This window comes from Sus scrofa, chromosome 2, assembly GCF_000003025.6.
Source record: "Sus scrofa isolate TJ Tabasco breed Duroc chromosome 2, Sscrofa11.1, whole genome shotgun sequence".
Taxonomy (NCBI): Eukaryota; Metazoa; Chordata; class Mammalia; order Artiodactyla; family Suidae; genus Sus; species Sus scrofa.
This window is the reverse complement of record NC_010444.4, coordinates 83820507-83841964: the sequence shown is the minus strand read 5'-3', so window position 1 is coordinate 83841964 and position 21458 is coordinate 83820507. Positions and strand designations below refer to the sequence as shown.

At 40.0% G+C, this 21458-nt stretch overlaps 1 protein-coding gene across 3 annotated transcripts in view; it reads left to right on the top strand.

The window, feature by feature from the left end:
* GFM2 (G elongation factor mitochondrial 2) overlaps nucleotides 1-21458 on the top strand; it is a 73379-nt gene that overhangs the window by 1932 nt on the left and 49989 nt on the right. For 2 of the 3 annotated variants that reach the window (XR_001307056.2, XM_013994896.2), the window contains exons 2-7: nucleotides 2627-2710; nucleotides 4388-4472; nucleotides 6236-6293; nucleotides 6741-6838; nucleotides 14284-14409; nucleotides 15383-15471. Coding sequence is in view for 2 of the 3 variants with exons in the window: in XM_013994896.2 (XP_013850350.1) it covers nucleotides 2651-2710; nucleotides 4388-4472; nucleotides 6236-6293; nucleotides 6741-6838; nucleotides 14284-14409; nucleotides 15383-15471 (516 nt within the window). In the remaining variant the exon portion in view is untranslated. The remainder of the gene's footprint in view (nucleotides 1-2626; nucleotides 2711-4387; nucleotides 4473-6235; nucleotides 6294-6740; nucleotides 6839-14283; nucleotides 14410-15382; nucleotides 15472-21458) is intronic. The other variant, XM_021084448.1, reaches the window with a different exon arrangement.

Sequence of the window (21458 nt, the reverse complement as noted above, 5' to 3'; positions counted from 1 at the left end):
CCAGTGTTGACGCAGCTGCCGCATAGGTCTTAGCAGGGGGCTTGGAGTCAATTTCTGGGTGCAGCCAAAAACAAACAAAAAAGCTTTACAGGTTTTTAAGTGGGGAGTTGATGAGATGAGGTTATTTAATTGAAAGGTATAGGTCAAATATAGATTAAAACAGTATTTCCCACTTGAGTGATCTGAGTACTACCTTTTTAAGACTGACAGCTTAATGTCACCTGTGCTATTAATTACTTAATAGTTTTCCTTAAGTTCATTTTTTTTTTTTTTCGGTCTTTTTGCTATTTCTTGGGCCGCTCCTGCGGCATATGGAGATTCCCAGGCTAGGGGTCGAATCGGAGCTGTAGCCACCAGCCTACACCAGAGCCACAGCAACTCGGGATCCGAGCCGTGTCTGCGACCTACACCACAGCTCACGGCAACGCCGGATCGTTAACCCACTGAGCAAGGGCAGGGACCGAACCCGCAACCTTATGATTCCTAGTCGGATTCGTTAACCACTGCACCACGACGGGAACTCCTTAAGTTCATATTTTAATGTAAATAACTTTAACATCATTGTAAGCCGCACTTATCTACAGAATCACAGATTTTGTTGGCTGTTTTTTCTAACATTTATTTACTAAGTGATTTTTGGGGGGGGGGTCTATAACCTAAAGTAATTATAGGTGTTGACTTTGGGAAGCAGCGTTGGAGTAAGTTTTAAAAATGTTTGGTCTAGGAGTTCCCGACGTGGCGCAGTGGTTAACGAATCCGACTAAGAACCATGAGGTTGCGGGTTCTATCCCTGCCCTTGCTCAGTGGGTTAACGATCCGGCGTTGCTGTGGCTCTAGCTGTAGGCTGGCAGCTACAGCTCCGATTCGACCCCTAGCCTGGGAACCTCCATATGCCGCGGGGGTGGCCTAAGAAATGACAAAAAAAAAGTTTGGTCTATAGGAATGCTTCATACTGTTAAAAATGATTCAGGGAGTTCCCGTCGTGGCGCAGTGGTTAACGAATCCGACTAGGAACCATGAGGTTTCGGGTTCGGTCCCTGCCCTTGCTCAGTGGGTTAACGATCCGGCGTTGCCGTGAGCTGTGGTGTAGGTCGCAGATGCGGCTCGGATCCCGCGTTGCTGTGGCTCTGGTGTAGGCCAGTGGCTACAGCTCCGATTCGACCCCTAGCCTGGGAACCTCCATATGCCACGGGAGCAGCCCAAGAAATGGCAAAAAGACAAAAAAAAAAAAAAAAAAAAAAAAAAAAGATTTAGAACTTCAGTTTTGTTTATGTGGGTTATAATCAACGTTCAAATATTGGAAATTAAAACATTTTAATTAAAAAAAATTTTTAACAGCTGCACCTGTGGCATATGGCAGTTCCTGAGCCACGGGGCTAATCAGGTCTGATCAGAGCTGCAGCTGAGCCCTGTAATGCAGCAACATAGGATCCCAGGTGCATCTGACCTGCTCCTCAGCTTGGGCAATGCTGAGTGCTTACCCCCCTGAGTGAGGTCAAGGACTGAAACCACATCCTCAGAAAAAATGGGTTGGGTCCTTAACCTGATGAGCCACACATCAGGTTAAATGTTTTAGTAGTTCATTAAAAATAATGTATCAAATATTAATGTAAGTAATACAGTTTTATGAAAACTGCCTACATTTTAAAAAATGATTTAGTTTTAAGGGTGTTTTACATTGCTTTACAGTTTTACAAGTCTTTTTAATGTCTGCCTTAATAGAAACCAGCTTACATCTGCTTCTGTAATGTGTTACTTATTTGTTTTTGGTTGAAGTGTATGAAGAAATAGTGTCTTGCCTTATGTCTAAGTCTTTAAGCCACTTTGAGTTTATTTTTGTGCATGGTGTGAGGGTGTGTTCTAGTTTCATTGCTTGACAGGCAGCTGTCCAGTTTTCCCAGCATGACTTGGTAAAGAGACTTTTTTTCCCCCCATTTTATATTCTTGCCTCCTTTGTCAAAGATTAATTGACCATAGGTGTCTGGGTTTATTTCTGGGCTCTCTGTTCTGTTCCATTGGTCTATATGACTGTTTTTGTACCAGTTCCACACTATTTTGATTACTGTGGCCTTGTAATATTGTCTGAAGAATAAATGTCTTTAAACTAAATGTGCCCGATGCTAAGATCATAGAAGAGGACTTGTTGTTGTGTATTTTTTACGTGATTTTATTTTTTCATCATGATAGAAAAAACAGTATATACAGATAAACCAAAAGTTGTACTACGAATGAAAAATTACCAAGTTAACATGTAGATGCTTACCTTTCTATACTTATTTCTCTTTTAAATTTTTACTTAAAAATGCGCTTTTGTTCGTATGCTGTATTTTTGTAATTTCAATATATCTTTTTCTACAATGTATTCATATCTTAATTAAAGGATGTTGAGATAATATGGGACATTTTAAGCTTGAGAACCATATTTCTCATGTTTAGTTTGTTTACATTTTCTGAATAATGCATTGACCTTTTGATAGCTAAAAATACTTTAAAAAAGTAATGCATTTTTACCATATGTATTGCATGTGCTTTACAAAAGTTTATGCAATACATAAACTTAGTTTTATAAGTTTTTATATTTCTTATATTTCTTTATTTTTTAATATTTTTTATATTTCTTTTTCAGAGAATAACAGTTGAGAGGGCCAAGATGTCCAACCTGAGAATATTTGCAGTGAATCATAAGAAAATATCCAGCTTGCACATTGACGTAAGCTTTTCTTGTAAAATTAATTGTACTTCAGCAGCGTCAGTTGCCTGACTTCCCTGAAGGCCTTGTATATCTCATATACTAGTATATCAGCCGTTTCTTAATGGGGAGTATGGAAGAACCTATAATCAAATATGCCTTATCCTTTATTAGTCTGTAAATTCATTTTGCTGCTTTAGAATCACCTGTGCAGCATTTTGAGACTCTATTCCATTAGTGGCCCAAGGAGTTACACACTTTTTCTTCAGTGTTTTCATTTGTGATGCTTTCAGACTACACTCCCTGTGACAGATGATACTGTCTTACCCTGGTCATTATGAAGTGAAAATTTAGATAGTTTGTGTCTCTACTCTTAAAACTGTACTTAGGATACGAATGTTTTATTGCTAGAGACTTCAGTAGCTCATATAGAGGTAATAGAGAAGACATGGTTAGACATTCAGTGACTTAATGAAAGAAAGATGGTGGCAGCCCCAAATCATGACATACACTTACTCAACAGTTCCAAGTGTATTGGCAGCCATTAAATGTGTCTCTAGTGGTCTAGGGACAAATTGATGGAGAATGTTCAACCTCTATGTGGGAACATTAGGAGAAGATACCTAGGAAACTTATAAAAATGCTAATTCTGGAGTTCTTCTGTGGTGCAGTGGGTTAAGGATTAGCTTTGTCACAGCACCAGCTGGGGTCGGTGCTGTGGCGAGGGTTCGATCCCTGGCCTGGGAACTTCTGCATGCTGCAGGCATGGCCAAAAAAAAAAAAAAAAACAGTTGGTTCCTAGTTCCTCCAATATCCCCCTTACTCTCGTTTCCCAAATGTTTTTACAAAAAGCTTTCCAGTTGATTCTAATGTGTAGCCTCTGTTATAAATCTAAGTGAAAACACCTAATGGTTTCAGAGTTCATGACCCCCACCAGCTCTTAACAGCTTTAAGGGAGAACCCAGGAGTATCCAGGATGAGTGACCTTATTTAACCTCCTGACTCTCTGGAAACTTGAGGGTCGTGATTCTCAAACTGCAGCTATCAGAATCACCTGGGGATGCTTGTTAAAAAAAGATTATTCGACCCTATCCCTAGAGTTTCTGATTCTCTTGTCTGGAACAGGTCCTGAGAACTTGTCTTTCAGATAAGATTCTTTTTTTTTTTTGTCTTTTTGTCTTTTTGTCTTTTGTTGTTGTTGCTATTTCTTGGGCCGCTCCCGCAGCATATGGAGGTTCCCAGGCTAGGGGTTGAATCGGAGCTGTAGCCACCAGCCTACACCAGAGCCACAGCAACGCAGGATCCGAGCCGCGTCTGCAACCTACACACAGCTCAGGGCAACGCCGGATCCTTAACCCACTGAGCAAGGGCAGGGACCGAACCTGCAACCTCATGGTTCCTAGTCGGATTCGTTAACCACTGCGCCACAACGGGAACTCCAGATAAGATTCTTATAATGCTAATGCTGTAGGTCTAAGAGAGCCATCATCTAAGGTCAGCTCAAAAGAGCAAATCAGCATTCTCATAGTATAATTTTGTGTCATGCTTGTTAAAAGAATTGGAGTTATTAAGTTGAGACTACTTTATAGAGATTGAAATTATTTTGTCCTCTGACAAAACATAATTATGATGTTAAAACTATAGTAATAAGTCATGGTAAAATAAATTTAATATCAAGTTTCTTTTTCCCCTCACTAGAATGTGTGTTGCTCTAAAATAAGAGCAAATCTAAGAAGATTAAAGCTACATCTGCCTCATGGAAGAAATTATAGTTCCCTACCAGGTACACATGTTAGCTTTTTCTCGTTTACATAAACTGATTGCTTGCTTTCTCCTTTCTCTCTTTCTCCCTCTCTATCCCTCTCTCATTTGCAAGCATCTCCCTTGTTAGAGGTCTCCAAACATTTTGAAAGTAGTGGCTCTGTTTTGTTTCTTAGCCTTTCTCTCTTTCTCCCTCTCTATCCCTCTCTCATTTGCAAGCATCTCCCTTGTTAGAGGTCTCCAAACATTTTGAAAGTAGTGGCTCTGTTTTGTTTCTTAGCTATTTCCTTGAGATTATTAGGAGTTGGAGTATTCTGATGCTAGGAGGTGATACCAGGAGACTTAAGCTCCTCACCTGCTAGTCATCCCCATGAATGAAAGAAAGGGAAGGGTAAACGGCTTGAGTAGCTGGCTCAAAAGTTTATAGCAGGTGAGTCTACTTGTAGACTGCTCTTGTAAAATGTTGATTTTCCTCGTTCATTTCTGGTTTTTATACTAAGGGCCGCACCCGAGGCTTATAGAGGTTAGGGGTCCAATTGGAGCTGTAGCTGCTGGCCTGTGCCACAGCCACAGCCACACCAGATCCAAGCCGCATCTGCAGCCTACACCACAGCTCACAGCAACGCCAGATCCTTAACCCACTGGGCGAGGCCAGGGATCAAACCTGCAACCACATGGTTCCTAGTCGGATTTGTTTCCACTACGCCACAACGGGAATGCCCTCCCAGGCTATTTTTAAAGGTGTTGCATCCTTAGAATTCCTGAGGGAAGGTAGGTTCCAAGTTGTACAGAAACATTATCAGCTGATATGAGTATCACTGTTAGCTCTTCAAGGCTTGATGATGTAGAATTATAGGACTATGCTTTTTATTTATTTTCTTATTTTTGTGTGTGTTTTTTTTAGGGCTGCACCTGCTGCGTGTGGAGGTTCCCAGGCTAGGGGTCGAATCAGAGCGGTAGCTGCCAGCCTATGCTACAGTGACGGCAATGCCAGATCTGAGCCGAGTCTACAACCTACACCACAGCTCATGGCAGCACCAGATCCTTAACCCACTGAGCTGAGTGAGGCCAGGGATCGAAACTGCAACCTCATGGATGCTAGTCAGTTTCACTTTCACTGAGCCATGACGGGAACTCCCCCGGACTGTGCTCTTTAAAATTTTTTTTTCAGAGTTCCCGTCGTGGTGCAGTGGTTAATGAATCCGACTAGGAACCATGAGGTTGCGGGTTCGGTCCCTGCCCTTGCTCAGTGGGTTAACGATCCGGTGTTGCCGTGAGCTGTGGTGTAGGTCGCAGACGCGGCTTGGATCCGCGTTGCTGTGGCTCTGGGTAGGCCGGTGGCTACAGCTCCAATTCGACCCCTAGCCTGGGAACCTCCATATGCCGCAGGAGCGGCCCAAGAAATAGCAAAAAGACAAAAAAAAAAAAATTTTTTTTCATTTTGGTTCAAGATCTTAAGATTCTTGTTATAAACATTAATTCCACTTTTATAATTCTATTTAGTTATTATATAATTGTAGAACATGGCAGAGATTGGGGTAAATCTATCTATATCTAAGACTATCTAGAAATGAATGTTTAAAAACTTTACCTTGTATTATTGCCATCCACAGCCTATTATTTAGAGATTGCAAGAAAATAAGTTTTAGGTAAATGAGTTTCATTTAGCTTGAATTTTACCTTAATTGGAATTACACTATTTGCTTAAAATTATTTTAATTTCTTTTGTTTGTAAATTAATGGAAAATTTCTTTAAATTTCACAGTTTAACACTTTTTCCATTAGGTATAATAGGAAATGATGTCAAGTCCCTTCATTCCATCATCAGTCCTCCTATTACTAAGTAAGTACTGTCACTGATACTGTCTTTTCTAGAGGCTTCCATGAAAAGTAAGAGCTTTCTCACAAAGGCTTAGTTCAGCATTTAGTGAATGCTCTAATTTCTGTAACCTTCAGTTCTAGCTAATTAACTATAAATAGGTGTTGGTATATATCTTAAAAGCTATTTTTTTGTATCAATTGAGTGCTAAACATTTTTAATTTAGCAACAGCACATTTTTCATGGATATAAATACAAGATATTCACAAAATTGTAGTTAGTTCTTTTGTAACTTAGCTGTTTTGTTAGACTAATGTGATAGTGAGGTTTTTCATTTTTCCAGTTTTTACACTATTTTATAAACTATTGAAATAGTAACCAACTTTGAAATTTGCACAACAGATATTTTGGTTTTATAATTTTAGTAATGTTCACAATGTAATATATGTCATCTTTTCCTCTTTTAAACAGAATCCGTAATATTGGAATTATGGCTCATATTGATGCAGGCAAAACTACCACCACAGAAAGAATACTGTATTATTCTGGATACACAAGATCACTGGGAGGTTAGAATGATTCCTCCTCTCCCTACCCCACTGCTTCATTAGAGAAAATATTGGAAGATAATTTGATTAAGAAGTCAACCTAGGGAGTACCCATGTGGCTCAATGGATTAAGGATCTGGCACTGTCACTGCAGTGGCTGGGGTTGCTGCTATGGTGCACGTTTGATTCCTGGCCTGAGAACTTGTACATGCTGTGGGCGTGGCCAGAAAAAAATGAAGTCAACTTAGGAGTTCCCACTGTGGTACACCGAGTTAATGTTACACAAGTCCCCACTTGTCTCTGGGGTTGCTGGTTTGATCCTCTGCCCGGCGTGGTGGGTTAAGGATCCAGTGTTGCAGCACCTGTCACGTAGGTTATAGATGGGGTTGAATTCATTCCCTAGCCCAAGAACTTCATATGCTGCAGGTGCAGCCAGAAAAGGGGAAAAAAAAAATCAATCTAGAAGATCTCAGGTGTGGCATGGAGGCACTGAAATCTAAACCACAACATAAGGTAGTTGCAATACTCATCAAAGAGTCTTTTTAGGTTCAAGTAAACATTCAGACTCACAAAACTATCTGGGCTACAGTATGTTTGTTTTTGTACCAGTGACAGTCTTTTTTTTTTTTTTTTTTCCCTTTAGGGCCATACCCACAGCGTATGGAAGTTCCCAGGCTAGGGGTTGAATTGGAGCTACAGCTGCCGGCCTACACCACAGCCACAGCAACATGGGATTCAAGCTGTGTCTGCAACCTACACCACAGCTCACAGCAATGCTGGATCCTTAACCCACTGAGCGAGGCCAGGGATCGAACCCACATCCTCATGGCTCCTAGGGAGGTTCATCAACTGCTGAGCCACAAAGGGACTCCCCCAGTCTTGTACCAGTACCACATTGTCTTGATTACTGTAGCTTTGTAATATTGTCTGAAGTCTGGGAAAGTTATGCCTCCTGCTTGTTTTTTGTCCCTCAAGATTGCTTTGTCAATTCTGGGTCTTTTATGGTTCCATATAAATTTTTGGATTGCTTGTTCTAGTTCTTTAAAAAATGTCACGGGTAATTTGATAGAGATTGCGTTGAATCTGTAGATTGCTTTGGGTAGTATGGCCATTTTAATGATACTAATTCTTCCAATCAAGGAACTTGAATATCTTTACATTTCTTTGAATCCTCATTAATTTCCTTGATTAATGTTTTATATTACGGTTTTCAGCATATAAGTCTTTCACCTCCTCATTCAGGTTTATTCCTAGGTATTTAGTATTTTTGCATGCAATTTTAAAAGGTATTGTATTTTTATATTCCTTTCGTAGTATTTCATTGTTCCCATACAGAAATGCAAGGTTTCTAAATGTTAACTTTTTATCTTGCTACTTGCTGAATTCATCCATCAGGTTGAGTAGTTTTTGTGTGGAGTCCTTAGGGTTTTCTATATATATAGTATGATGTCATCTGCACAGAGTGACAGTTTTACCTCTTCCCTTCCAATTTGGACATCTTTTATTTCTATTTGTCTGATTGCTGTGGCTAGGACTTCCAACACTATGTTGAATAAAAGTGGTGAGAGTGGGCATCCTTGTCTTGTTCCAGATATTAGTGGGAAGGCTTTCAGCTTTTTCCCTTTGAGTATTATATTGGCTGTGGGTTTGTCCTAAATGGCTTTTCTTATGTCAATGTATAGTCCCGCTGTAGCCACTTTGGTAAGAGTTTTTATCATGAATGAATATTAGATTTTGTCAAATGCTTTTCTGCATCTTTTCAGATGACCATATGGTTTTTGGCTTTTCTTTCATTAATGTGATGTATGACATTGATTTACATATGTTGAACCATCTTTGTGAACTTGAGATGAATGCCACTTGGTCCTTGGTGTATGATCTTTTTTTATATGTTGTTGGATTTGGTTGGTTACAATGTTGAGAATTTTTGTATCTATATTCATCAAAGATACTGGCCTATAATTTTCCTTTTTGGTAGTGTCTTTGTCTGGTTTTGGTATGAATGACGGTAACTTTATAGAATGTCTTTGGAAGTATTCCTTCTTCAACCTATTGGAAAAATTTAAGAAGGATTGGTGTAAGTTCTTTGTGTGTTGGGTAGAATTTGCCTGCGAAGCCATCTGGTCCTGGCCTTTTGTTTGTAGGGAATGTTTTTATCACATACTCAATTTCATTTCTAGTGATCAGTCGGTTCAGTTGATGTGTTTCTTCTAAATTCAGTTTTGGCGGCCTGTGAAGTTGTCCATTTCTTCTAGGTTGTCAAATGTGTTGACATGTAATTGTTCCTAGTAGTCTCTAATAGTTTTGTTTTTTGTTTTTTATTTCTGCAATATCTGTTGAGATTTCTCCTTTTTCATTTCTTATTTTGTTTATTTGAATTCTTTCCTCTTCTTGGTGAGTCTGGCCAGAGGTTGGTTAATTTTGTTTACCCTTTCAAAGACCTATCTTTCGTTTTTTTAATTTTTTTTAAATCTCTGATTTATTGTTTCTTATCTTATAATTTCCTTCCTTCTGCTGACTTTAGGTTTTGTTCTTTTTCCAATTCTTTTAGGTCTTAGGTTAAGTTATTGATTTCAGATTTTTCTTCTTTTCTGAGGAAGGCCTGTATCTCTATGAACTTTCCTCTAAGAACTGCTTTTGGGGCATCCCATAGATTTTTTAATGGTTCTGTTTCCCTTATCATTTGTCTTGAGGTATTTTTTAATGTCTCTTTTGATTTCCTTATTGACCCATTGGTTTTTTAGTAGCATGTTGCCTAGTCTCCATGTAGTCAGTTTCTTCTCATTTCTTTTCCTGTGGTTGATTTCTAGTTTCATGCCATTGTGGTGAAAGAAGTTACCAGAAATAATTCTGTACTCTTAAATTTGTTGAGGTTAGTTTTGTGCCCTAGTATGTGGCCAGTCCTTGAGAATGTTCCACGTGCACTTAAAGAAATTATATTCTGATTTTTTTGGACGTAATGTACTGAAAATGTCAGTTTAACTTTTCCATTGTGTCATTTAGGATCTCCATTGTCTTATTAATTTTCTGTCTAGAGGATCTGTCCATTGATGTGAGTGAGGTGTTAAAGTCTCCTACTATTACTGTATTCCCATCAATTTCTACTTTTATATCTGTTAGTATTTGCTGTATGTATTTGGGTGCGCCTATTTTAAAGGCATATATATTGACAAGTATAATATCCTCTTTTTGAATGGATCCTTCTATCATTAAATGGTGTCCTTCTTTGTCTTTCTTTAAGGCCTTCATTTTAAAGTCTATTTTGTCTGATGTGAGTATTGCAACTCCTCCTTTCCCATCTTTTCCATTAGCATGAAATACCTTTTTCCATTCCCTCACTTTCAATTTAGGTGTCCTTTGTCCTAAGGTGAGCCTCTTTTAGGCAGCATATTATATGCTCTTTTTTTAAAAATCCAGTCTGCCACTCTATCTTTTGATTGGAGCATCCAATCCATTGACATTTAAGGTAATTATTCATAATTATATATTTATTGCCATTTTAAACCTTGTTTCCAATTGATTCTGTTTCTCCTTTGTTCCATTTCTTTTTGTTGTTGGGTGATACACTTGTGTCCTCACCTTTTTAGTTTTTGTGAATGTATGTTTGGTTTGGTTTTATGGTTGCCCTGAATTTCCAGTATGTTAACCCCTTCCCATACCTGCTTGCTTTAGCTTGATAGTCAAACAGGCTCACACCCATTCTAAAAAAAAAAGAGTCCAGATTTCCTGACTGTCCTTTTCCACATTTTATGATTTGTGATGTCCTTTTTAACATCTTTGTGTTTATCCTTTTGCCCTTCCTTGTGTTTATTGTTGCTTTTACAGTAGATTTTTCTTTTTTCTTTTAAATCTTTATGCTGGCTTAAGTAATTACTTTCCAGTAGTGATTTTGTCAATCCTGTTTCTTCTTTTTTATTTAGAGGAGCCCTTTCAGTATTTCTTTTAGAATGGGTTTAGAATTGCTATATTCTTTAGTTTTTGTTTGTTAGAGAAATTCTTTATTTCTCCTTCTACTTTAAATTATATTCTTACTGGCTAGAGTATTCTAGGCTTCAAATTTTTCCCTTTTAGAACTTTAAATATATTTTGCCACTGTCTTCTGGTTTGTAGTGTTTCTGTAGAGAAATCAGCTGCTGGCCTTATGGGAGTACCCTTATAGTTAAGTCTTTTTTTATTTCTTGCAGTCTTTAGAAACCTCTCTTTTAACTTTTGCCGTTTTTATTATAATATGTCTTGGTGTGGGCCTGTTTGAGTTCAACTTATTTGGGACCCTTTTTGCTTCCTGTATCTTGATGTGTCTTTCCTTTAGATTTGGAATGTTTTCAGCCGTAATTTCTTCAAATATATTTTCAATTCCCTTTTCTTTTCCTTCTCCTGCTGAAATCCCTATTATATGTATATTGGCCTGCTTTATATTATCCCATAGATCTCTTATATTGCTTTCCTGGTCTTTCATTTGGTTTTCTTTTTCTTTCTTTCTTTCTTTCTTTCTTTCTTTCTTTCTTTCTTTCTTTCTTTCTCTTTTTCTTTTTCTTTTTCTTTTTCTTTTTTAAATTTGTCTTAGGGCTGTACCCACAGCATATGGAGATTCCCAAGCTAGGGGTCAAATTGAAGCTGCAGCCACTGACCCACACAGCAGCCACAGCAACACCAGATCCTAGCTGCGTCTGTGACCTACACCACAGCTCAAGGCAACACCAGATCCTTAACCCACTGGTTGGTTGAGCCTCCGACCTCATGGATACTAGTCACATGTGTTTCCAGTGAGCCACAATGGAAACTCCACTATCTCCTTTTTGAACTTGGTATCTGTTAGACTGCAGAGGTCTGTTTCGTTGTTGGCTCCTTCAGGTTAATTCTCCTGTTATTTAATGGTTACGAGCTTCTTCATTTTGCTTATGTATTTTTCTTATTCTGTGAGTTTAGGGAAACCAACTACTGCAATATTGGAGGGCTATTTAAATGTGAGAGTACCTCTGGGTATTTTGTGAGGGCTTACTATTTGTTTTTAGGGTGCTGAAGTGCTTCCAGGGAGATGGAGGCAGTGGGTAGGGCTAATAGCTAGTGCCTGGTTGCTGGGCCCTTCACAGTGGCAAGGACCCATGGGAAAGTGGCTCAGGCTGCTCCTAGTTGCAGGGCCCTTGGAGGTGGCGCTGACCCTCAGGCAGATGAAGGCAGCATTTGGAGCATTTGGCAGGGGCAGTGGCAAGGCCTGTGTGTTCCTAGAGGAGTGAGAGCAACAACAGGTGGTACTTGGTTGCAGTGCCCTTCTTTATGCTGATCTCTGAGGTGACTCTGGCTGTAGGTGGTTCCTGTTCCCTTGGTTGTGGGCCACACCCACCTCTGGAGTCTGAGATGACTGATCTTGCTCCCACCGCCTGTAGACCATGCAAGAGAAGTCCTGTTGGAGTTCCCGTTGTGGTTCAGTGGTTAACTTATCTGACTAGGGACCATGAGGTTGCGGTTCCATCCCTGGCCTTGCTCAGTGGGTTAAGGATCTGGCGTTGCCGTGAGCTGTGGTGTAGGTTGCAGATGTGGCTTGGATCCCTCATTGTTGTGGCTGTGGCATAGGCCGGTGGCTCTGGCTCCGTTTTGACCCCTAGCCTGGGAATCTCCATATGCCGTGGAAGCAACCCTAGAAAAAAGGCAAAAAAACAAAACAAAACAAAAAATTCTCTTAAAAAGAGGAGTCCTCTTGTGCTTATCCCACACAGGATGTGCCACCACCTGTAACCCATGCAAGAGGTGCCTTGCTGCCTGTAGCCCCACCTTCCAAGAGTTTGCACATGCAGGAAAAGATATTCCTATGATGGTCCACCCCTCCTCCTCTTGCCCTCCCCATCAATGGCACCTTGCCTCTCCTGCAGCCCCAGACCTTCTTCCTGGTTCCCTCAACTGTGGTACTCAATCCCCAGCCTGTGGCACACCACTCCCTAGCTCCCCAGGCTGTCTCCACACCACTGGCCCTAGTCCTCTTTCCAGAACTGACCTCTGTAGCCTGAGTATCAGTGCCCAGCTCCCACCTGAGTGTTTCAGGCTGTGGTGTCTGGGGGCAGTGGCCCAGTGGTCTGTGGAACTCTCTTTCTGCTTTGCCCTCCTCAGCGCAGGTGCTGTGCTTTTTTCTGGGGTTTTGCAATCACCCCATCTGTGCTGATCTCCATGTCAGGAGGCTTCCCAGGATCTAGGTTCCTTTCCTCTTTGACGATTCCCTCTCAGGAGTGCTAGTCCCATCCTGATTCCCTTCTCTCTCTCTCTCTTTTTTCCTTTTGTTTTACCTAGTTATATGGGTGGTTTCTTGCCCTTTTTGGAGGTTTAAGGTCTTCTGTCAGCATTCAGTTGCTAATAAGTGCAAATTGTTCTACATGTACATTTTTTTTTTTATTTTGATGTTTTTGTGGGAGAAGGTGAACACCACATCTTGTTCCTCTGCCATCTTGATCTTTCTAGTCATTTCATTCTTCTAACAACCCAGCAAGACTGGCTTTATTAGCCTTATTTTCCATACTAGGTTAAGTAACTTGTTCAAGATCATAAAGAAGTAAGTGATAAAGTTGGGGTTTAAATTTGGTCTGTCTGTACTCTTTTATTTTTTTATTTTATTTTTTTGCTTTTTAGGGCCAAACTCCCATGGCATATGGAGGTTCCCAGGCTAGGGGTCCAGTCGGAGCTGTAGCTGCTGGCCTATACCGCAGGTACAGCAACACAGGATCTGAGCCACGCCTACACCACAGCTCACAGCAATGTCAGATCTTTAAGCCACTGAGTGAGGCCAGGGATTGAACCCGAAACCTCATGATTCCTAGTTGGGTTCATTTCTGCTGCACCACAACTGGAACTCCTGTTTATACTCTTTGATCACACTACTCTGCCTCCTGTCAAGGGATCAGGTGTGAGGAATGTCAGATAAAGTTAAACTAGGAAAAAAATGAAAAAAGTATGTTTCAGTAAAATTAAAATAGTTAAATTAATCTTAGTTTTTGCAGAAAAATTGTTTTTATGGAAAAATTACTCCTGCTAAAAATAGCTTTTTCTAGAATGTTGATTTATTTAGAGAAAGATTTAAGGGATCTAAATATTAAACCAAATATATATATACATATTTAAAATTTTTTTGTTGTTGTTTTTTTAGGGCCTCACCCACCACACATGGAGTTCCCAGGCTCGGGGTCGAATCAGAGCTATATCCGCTGGCCTATACCAGAGCCACAGCAATTTGGGACCTGAGCTGCATCTGTGACCTACCCCACAGCTCAGGGCAATGCCAGGGATCCTTAACCCACTGAGAAAGGCCAGGGATCGAACCTGCATCCTCATGGATACTAGTTGGGTTGGTTAACCACTGAGCCACCACGGGAATTCCAATGAACAGCTTTTCTTAAGCAAATTAAACTTTGTTGGATAGATATCAAATACCGATAAAATACCCTTGCTACTAAGCCTAACTACATCATCTTTTTCTTGGTTAGATGTTGATGACGGAGATACAGTGACAGATTTCATGGCTCAAGAGCGAGAACGAGGCATAACTATTCAATCAGCTGCTGTTACATTCGATTGGAAGGGGTATAGAATCAATCTAATTGATACACCAGGTATGGTTCTGTTTTAGCCATGCAGAGGTGCTGTATTCTTTGAGGTTTTTGTTTGTGTATGTTTTTGTGTGTTTTTTAATGGTTGAAAAAACCCAAACTATAGATCATGAAATTCACTGTCTTAACCGTTTTTAAGTGTGTAGTTCAGTAGTGTTAAATACACTTAGATTATCGTGAAATAGATCTCTAGAACTTATCATTTTGCAGAACTGAAACTCTATACCTGTTAAACAATGACTTCTTAGTCCCTTCCCTCAACCCCTGGTAACCATTATTTTACTTTCTAGATCTATAATATTCACTACATTAGATACCTCTTTTAAGAAGCAGCATACAGTTTGTCCTCTTGCGACTGTCTTTTTTCACTTAACAGTTTAAGATTCATCCATGTTGTAGCACATGATAGGGTTTCCTTCCTTTTTCCTTCTTCTTTAGTTTTTCTTTGCACATATACAACACATTTTGGTTTTTTTGTTTGTGTATGTGTTCGTGTTTGCTTTTTTAGGGCTGCACTTCCAGCATCTGGAATTTCCCCGGCTAGGGGTCCAATCGGAGCTGTAGCTGCCGGCCCACGCCACAACCATAGCAACGCCAGATCTGAGCTGTGTCTTCAACTTACATCACAGCTTAGGGCAACGCCAGATCCTTTAACCCTCTGAGCGAGGCCAGGGATCAAACCCGCGTCCTCATGGATGCTAATCAGAATTCATTTCCTCTGAGCTGTGACTGGAATTCCCCACATTTTGTATACATAAAAAATGTTGTGTGTATACCAGTCATCCATTGATGGATATTTGGGTTACTTCTACCTCTTGGCTGTTGTGAATAGTGCAGTTATGAATATGGGGGTGGAAATATCTCTTTGAGATCTTCTGTTGAATTGTTTTGGGTACATACCCAAGTGTGGGCTCTCCTGGATCATGTGGTGGTGGTTTAAAGATTTTAAGTGATGTATTTCTCATCTTTTTCTTAGGTCATGTGGACTTTACTTTGGAGGTTGAGCGCTGCCTAAGAGTGTTGGATGGTGCAGTGGCTGTGTTTGATGCCTCTGCTGGTGTAGAGGTAAAAAATAGTGCCCAAGTAAAGTGAAGATAGAACAACATAATTTTTTAAAAAATAGAATATATCAGATTGGTTTAATCATAACCTTTTATTTGGTAAGTTCTTATAAATCAAATTATGGTTAAAGGGACTTGGAATTGAATGTTGAGCTATGACCTATATATACTGCATATGAGATTCTTCACATATAATAGGAAAGTAAAGTTTGCTTTCCTATAGGAAATATGAACACTAGTTTTGAGAACTGTGAAGAGCCTGAGATTTCATCTTACTTTCAAGCCAGGAAGTTAGTGTGCCATAGTTTTATGGATTCTGACAGAGGACTTGAGATTCCTGAGTCAGAGACAAAGGACTTTTCTTAGTCATTGCAATAGCAATATCTGAAGTCTCAGCATTTACTTGTGTTGGTTCCCCAAGCCCTAATTCCCATAGAGTTACAAGAGGGAGGTCAGGTACCAGCTGTACATGCAGCTGGAACTCTGTGCTTAAAGAAAGCAGGTATTGTATAATGAGCAGTAAGCATGCCTGCTCTTTGCTCTGGAGGGAAGCATCTTCCAGTACTGTAAGCCAGCCTACTTTTTACTCTGGAGGGAGACCCTGTCTCTCTTCACTATACAAACGTCTTTGAAAGGATAGTCCAGAACGGTCAGTGCCTTTTCTAACAAAACATGCAGAAATGTGAGTGACCCTTGAAGAAATTTCTCCTAAGACTTAATATTAAAGCTCCTTGAATAAATCCTGAGAATGAGTTTATTTTTATTTTATTCTATTTATTTGTTTATTTTGTCTTTCTAGGGCTGTACCAGCGGCATGTGGAGGTTCCCAGGCTAGGAGTGGAATTGGAGCTGTAGCTGCTGGCCTACACCACACCACAGCAACGCCAGATCCAAGCTGCATCTGAGACCTACACCACAGCTCATGGCAGTGCCGGATCCTTAACCCACTGAGCAGATCCAGGGATCGAACCTGTGTCCTCATGGATGCTAGTCAGATTGGTTTCTGCTCAGCCACGATGGGAACTCCCCTGAGAATGAGTTTATAATAAATTATTGCAACTAGGGTCAGTTATTAGCTGATACCTTGTTTGTCATGTAATCTGAGGATTGACTCTATAGTGAATATAGAACCCACATTAGTTCTCCTAATCTTTAAATTGCTAAAAGGATACTTAATTAGGTGATCAAAATCAAAATCCCCCCAAATGGGACAAGTGGACACCATGGGCCTCTTGATAATGATGCACTAAGAAGGGTACAACGTCACATATGTTGTATTCCTGGCAAAAATTTTTTTTGTCTTTTTGCCATTTCTAGGGCCACTCCCACGGCATATGGACGTTCCCAGGCTAGGGGTCTAATCGGAGCTGTAGCCACCGGTCTACGCCAGAGCCACAGCAACTCGGAATCCAAGCCGCGTGTGCGACCTACACCACAGCTCACGGCAATGCCGGATCCTTAACCCAAGGCCAGGGATCGAACCCGCAACTTCCTGGTTCCTAGTCAGATTCGTTAACCACTGCGCCATGACGGGAACTCCCTGGCAAAAATATTTGATCCAAACCAGGAGAAAACAAATAGATCTAAGTTGAAAGACGTCCTGCAAAACAGCTAGCCAAGACTTTTTAGAAATTGAAAGAAATGTGGTAATGTAATGAAAATGAATAATTGAGGTTGGAGGGAAGCTGGAGAATTGTTGTAGATGAAAGGATTCTAAAAAGATAGGAAAATTAAATGTAACATTCTCTTCATCTAAATCCTGGATCAAAAGGAAAATATTAAAAGAACTTCATTGGAAAAAATCAGAAATTTAAGTATGGACTGTATTATTACATTAAAGTATTGTCAGATTTTTCTGAACATAGTCTCTGTAATTGATTTTGTTGGAAAATATTCTTATTCTTAGAAATGTGTGCTGAAGTGCTTAAGATTGAAGCCATGGTATCTGCAACTTGCTCTCATGGTTCAGCACCCATCCACCCACACATGCATGGTATTAGTTTGGGTACTTTGAGCAGTAGATGCTAAGATGGGATTAGATGTATAAGGGATTTATTGGGGAGAAAAGACTGTGAAGAATAAGGGAGAAAAGAGCGAAGTGGGAGGGAGTGTTCAGACCACAGGGCCGGCTGACACCTGTGAAGGAGGAGGGGAGCGAGGGGGGGATTGGGCAGGAATCATCTCAGGCTGCAGCACAGTTAAAAACGGGTTTGGCTCTATTCATGGGGAGTCCTCAAGCCAAAGTTACATGTTAGAAAAACCCATGTCTTGTGGAAACACACCTAGGTTAGTACTTCTGCTGAGCTCAGTCATTAGCTAGAAACAGCCCCCAAGAAGCTGGGCCTTGAGAGAACAAGATGGTAGATCTGGAAGAGTAACAGTTGTAGCCATCAGTTGATCATTGCTCTTCATGTAGTTCCAAATGGCACGTTTTCACAGCTGCCACACACATGATGTGTGCATATGCATGTGTTTACAGGGAGTGAGAAATGGCAAGTGTGACAAATATTAATATTTGGTGAATCTAGGTGAAGAGTACATAGATATTTACTGTACTATTCTTTCACCTTTTTTGTAGATTTGAAGTTTTTCAAAATGAAAAGTTGGAGGGGAAATAATACAGTTACTGAAAGCCCCACCTGAGGACCCCTGACAATGACAATTGCTTGATAGAAAGCCTGACACTGATGTCTGAGGTTGACTATATACTATTATTTCTGTTCCTTTGAGTCATTTCACTTCCTAATGGTTGTATCCTTCCTGTCATTATAATTTCTTGACATAAATTTGACACAGTCATTCAGACAGATTGAATTATCTATAAGACTGAAATATGTTCAAATAGGAAGTTTCTGAATTTGTGAAGCAGGAGGCTTTTATTTGCTAAAACAGTAGGTGAGCTTTTAGCTAACAAGTGGGATGATGGGAGTTTTATTTTTTAATATGTTTTGTTCTTGTGAAATTTATAATATATCCCCCCCCCGCCATACATACACATGAATTAGTTTGAGGTGGATGATGGTGTTAAGCTAAATTTACGTACCTTCTATGGGAAAGATATTTTCACGGTCTTGAGAGGAGGTAGGTGACGATTTCTTTGAGAATACACAAGCGTAAAACAAAGAAAAATGATTCATTGGCCCCTTCAAAATTATGTATTTGCAATTAAAGGGGAAAAAAAGGCAAGCTTAAGCTATGAAAAAATTGTAATGTTAGATAAAATATTATATGAATGTTAAACTTCTAGAGTGCAGTAACACTTGATTATGTAAAGAATGTCATTGTTTTGGGAGTTCCCGTCATGGTGCAGTGGTTAACGAATCTGACTAGGAACCATGAGGTTGCGGGTTCTATCCCTGCCCTTGCTCAGTGGGTTTTACGATCTGGCGTTGCCATGAGCTGTGGTGTAGGTTGCAGATGCGGCTGGGATCCCGCTTTGCTGTGGTTCTGGTGTAGGCCTGCAGCTGCGGCTCCGATTTGACCCCTAGCCTGGGAACCTCCATATGTCACGGGTGTGGCCCTAGAAATAGCAAAAAAAAAAAAAAAAAAAAGAATGTCATTGTTTTATTGTCACAGCATATGAGTATGCCTAAGGACTTAAATCCAGACTATATGAAGAACTGCATATCAATAATAAAAACTAGCAACCCAATTAAAAAATAGACAAAGGACTTGAATGGCTACTTCACCAAAGACATGTGAATGGCCGGCCATTAAGCACATGAAGCTCAGTCTCATTGGCCGTTAGAGAAATGAAAATTACAAAGAAAGACCATTTCATACCCGCAAGAATAGCTAAAGTTATTTTTTTGTCTTTTTAGGGCTGTACCTGTGGCATTTGGAGGTTCCCAGGCTAGGGGTCTGATTGGAGCTGTTGCTGCCAGCCTATGCCACAGTCATAGCAATGCAAGATCCAAGCCGTGTCTGTGACCTACCCCACAGCTCAGGGCAATGCCAGGGATCCTTAACCCACTGAGCAAGGCCAGGGATTGAACCCTCAACCTCACGGTTCCTAGTTGGATTTGTTTCTGCTGCGCCACCACAGGAACTCTTTTTTTTTTTTTTTTTTTTGAAAAGGCTAAAGTTAAAGATGGCAAATCTTGGTTGAGGGTGTGGAGTAACTGAAATTCCTGTATATTGTTCGTGGGACTATAAAATATTATAACCGCTCTGGAAGACTATTTGGCAGTGTCTTTTTTCTTTTTTATTAAATAATTTTTATTTTTTCCATTATAGCTGGTTTACAGGGTTCTGTCAATTTTTTACTGTACAGCAAGGTGACCCAGTCTCACATAGATAAATATATATATTCTGTTTCTCACATTATCATGCTCCATCATAAGTGACTAGCTAATAGTTCCTAGTGCTATACAGTAGGTGGCTGTTTCTTATATAGAGTTAAATATACACTTGATCTTTAACCCAGCAATTCTACTCCTCTGTCCAAGGGAATGAAAACACTTGTGCACCAAAGATTTGTTCAGAGTATTTATAGCAGCTAAATTCCTAGCCCCAGCCTAGAAACAACCCAAGTGCACATCCCCACATGGATAGAGGAACTGGCACATTTATACAAAGGAATTCAGCAATAAAATTGAATGAACTGGTATACCCAACAACATGAATGAATGTCAAAAACATGTTGAGTGAAAGAAGCCATGCTATTTATATGACGTTTAAGAATAGGCAGATTGAGTCTATGGCAACAGAAATCAAAACAGGTAGTTCTGGGGAGTGAGACATAAAAATCTTTCATGTTCTGTATGTTCTGCCTCTTGATTGGAGTAGTAATTATGCAGATATATACAATATCAAAATTCGTTGAGTGATACACTTAAAATCTATATACTATTGACCATTGAACAGCATGGGTTTGAAATTGTGGGTCCACTTATACATGGATTTTTTTTTTTTTTTCTTTAATGGGCTACAGAACTACACAATCCATGGTTGGTTGAATCTACAGATGCAGAACTGCAGATAGGGCCAACTGTAAAGTTATAAGTGGATTTTTGACTTTGCAGAGTTTGGCACCCCAACCTCTGTGTTGTTCAAAGGTCAACTGTATTTTATTATATACATTTTACTTAATAAAATAGATGACAAACTGGCTTCTGTTTTAACTAATGTCTTCACATTAGGCTTTTAATGCTCCACTTGAGGGCTTTGGGGACTCCCCTGGGCAAACTATATTTAACATGTACAGAAAGTGGAATTAAAAGAAGCCAAGCCAAATGGAGACTCATGTGAGAATTGCAACTTAGAAATACAGGTATTGGCTTCTTTTTTTCCCCCTTAAATCCTCTTCAGTTTATATGAATATTCAAATATTCAGAATAAAATTACATAATTTTTTTCATAGTAACATTTTTATAGTACATACCTATTTTTACATCACAGCTGTCTGAATTAAGGCGAAAGATTCTATTTCACAGATCAGAAAACTGAAGAGTTCAGTATTATGTGATGTGCTAAGTAAGGTGGAACCAAACAAAAAGGTCCTGTAATTTTTTTTTTTTTTTTTTTTTGCCTTTTCTAGGGCAGCTCCCACGGCATATGGAGATTCCCAGGCTAGGGGTTTAATCGGAGCCATAGCCACTGGCCTACGCCACAGCCACAGCAACACGGAATCCGAGCCTCGTCTGCGACCTGCACCACAGCTCATGGCAAAGCTGGATCCCCAACCCACTGAGCAAGGACAGGGATCGAACCCATAACCTCATGGCTCCTAGTTGGATTTGTTAACCACTGCGCCACGACGGGAACTCCAAGGTCCTGTAATTTTTGGTTAAGTCCTTTTTCTGTGACTCCCAGTACTTTTCAGTTGTTAATTCTCTGAGGGAGTTCACCCAAAGTATTATTCTCAGTTTGAAGCACAGTCCTCTGTCATACATGATCATTTTCTTAGCTATTTTAACCTGATAGAATTAGAGTGGGCCTACAGGTACTAGGCCTAATGCAGTGGCACTAATTCTATTTTAGAATAGGACC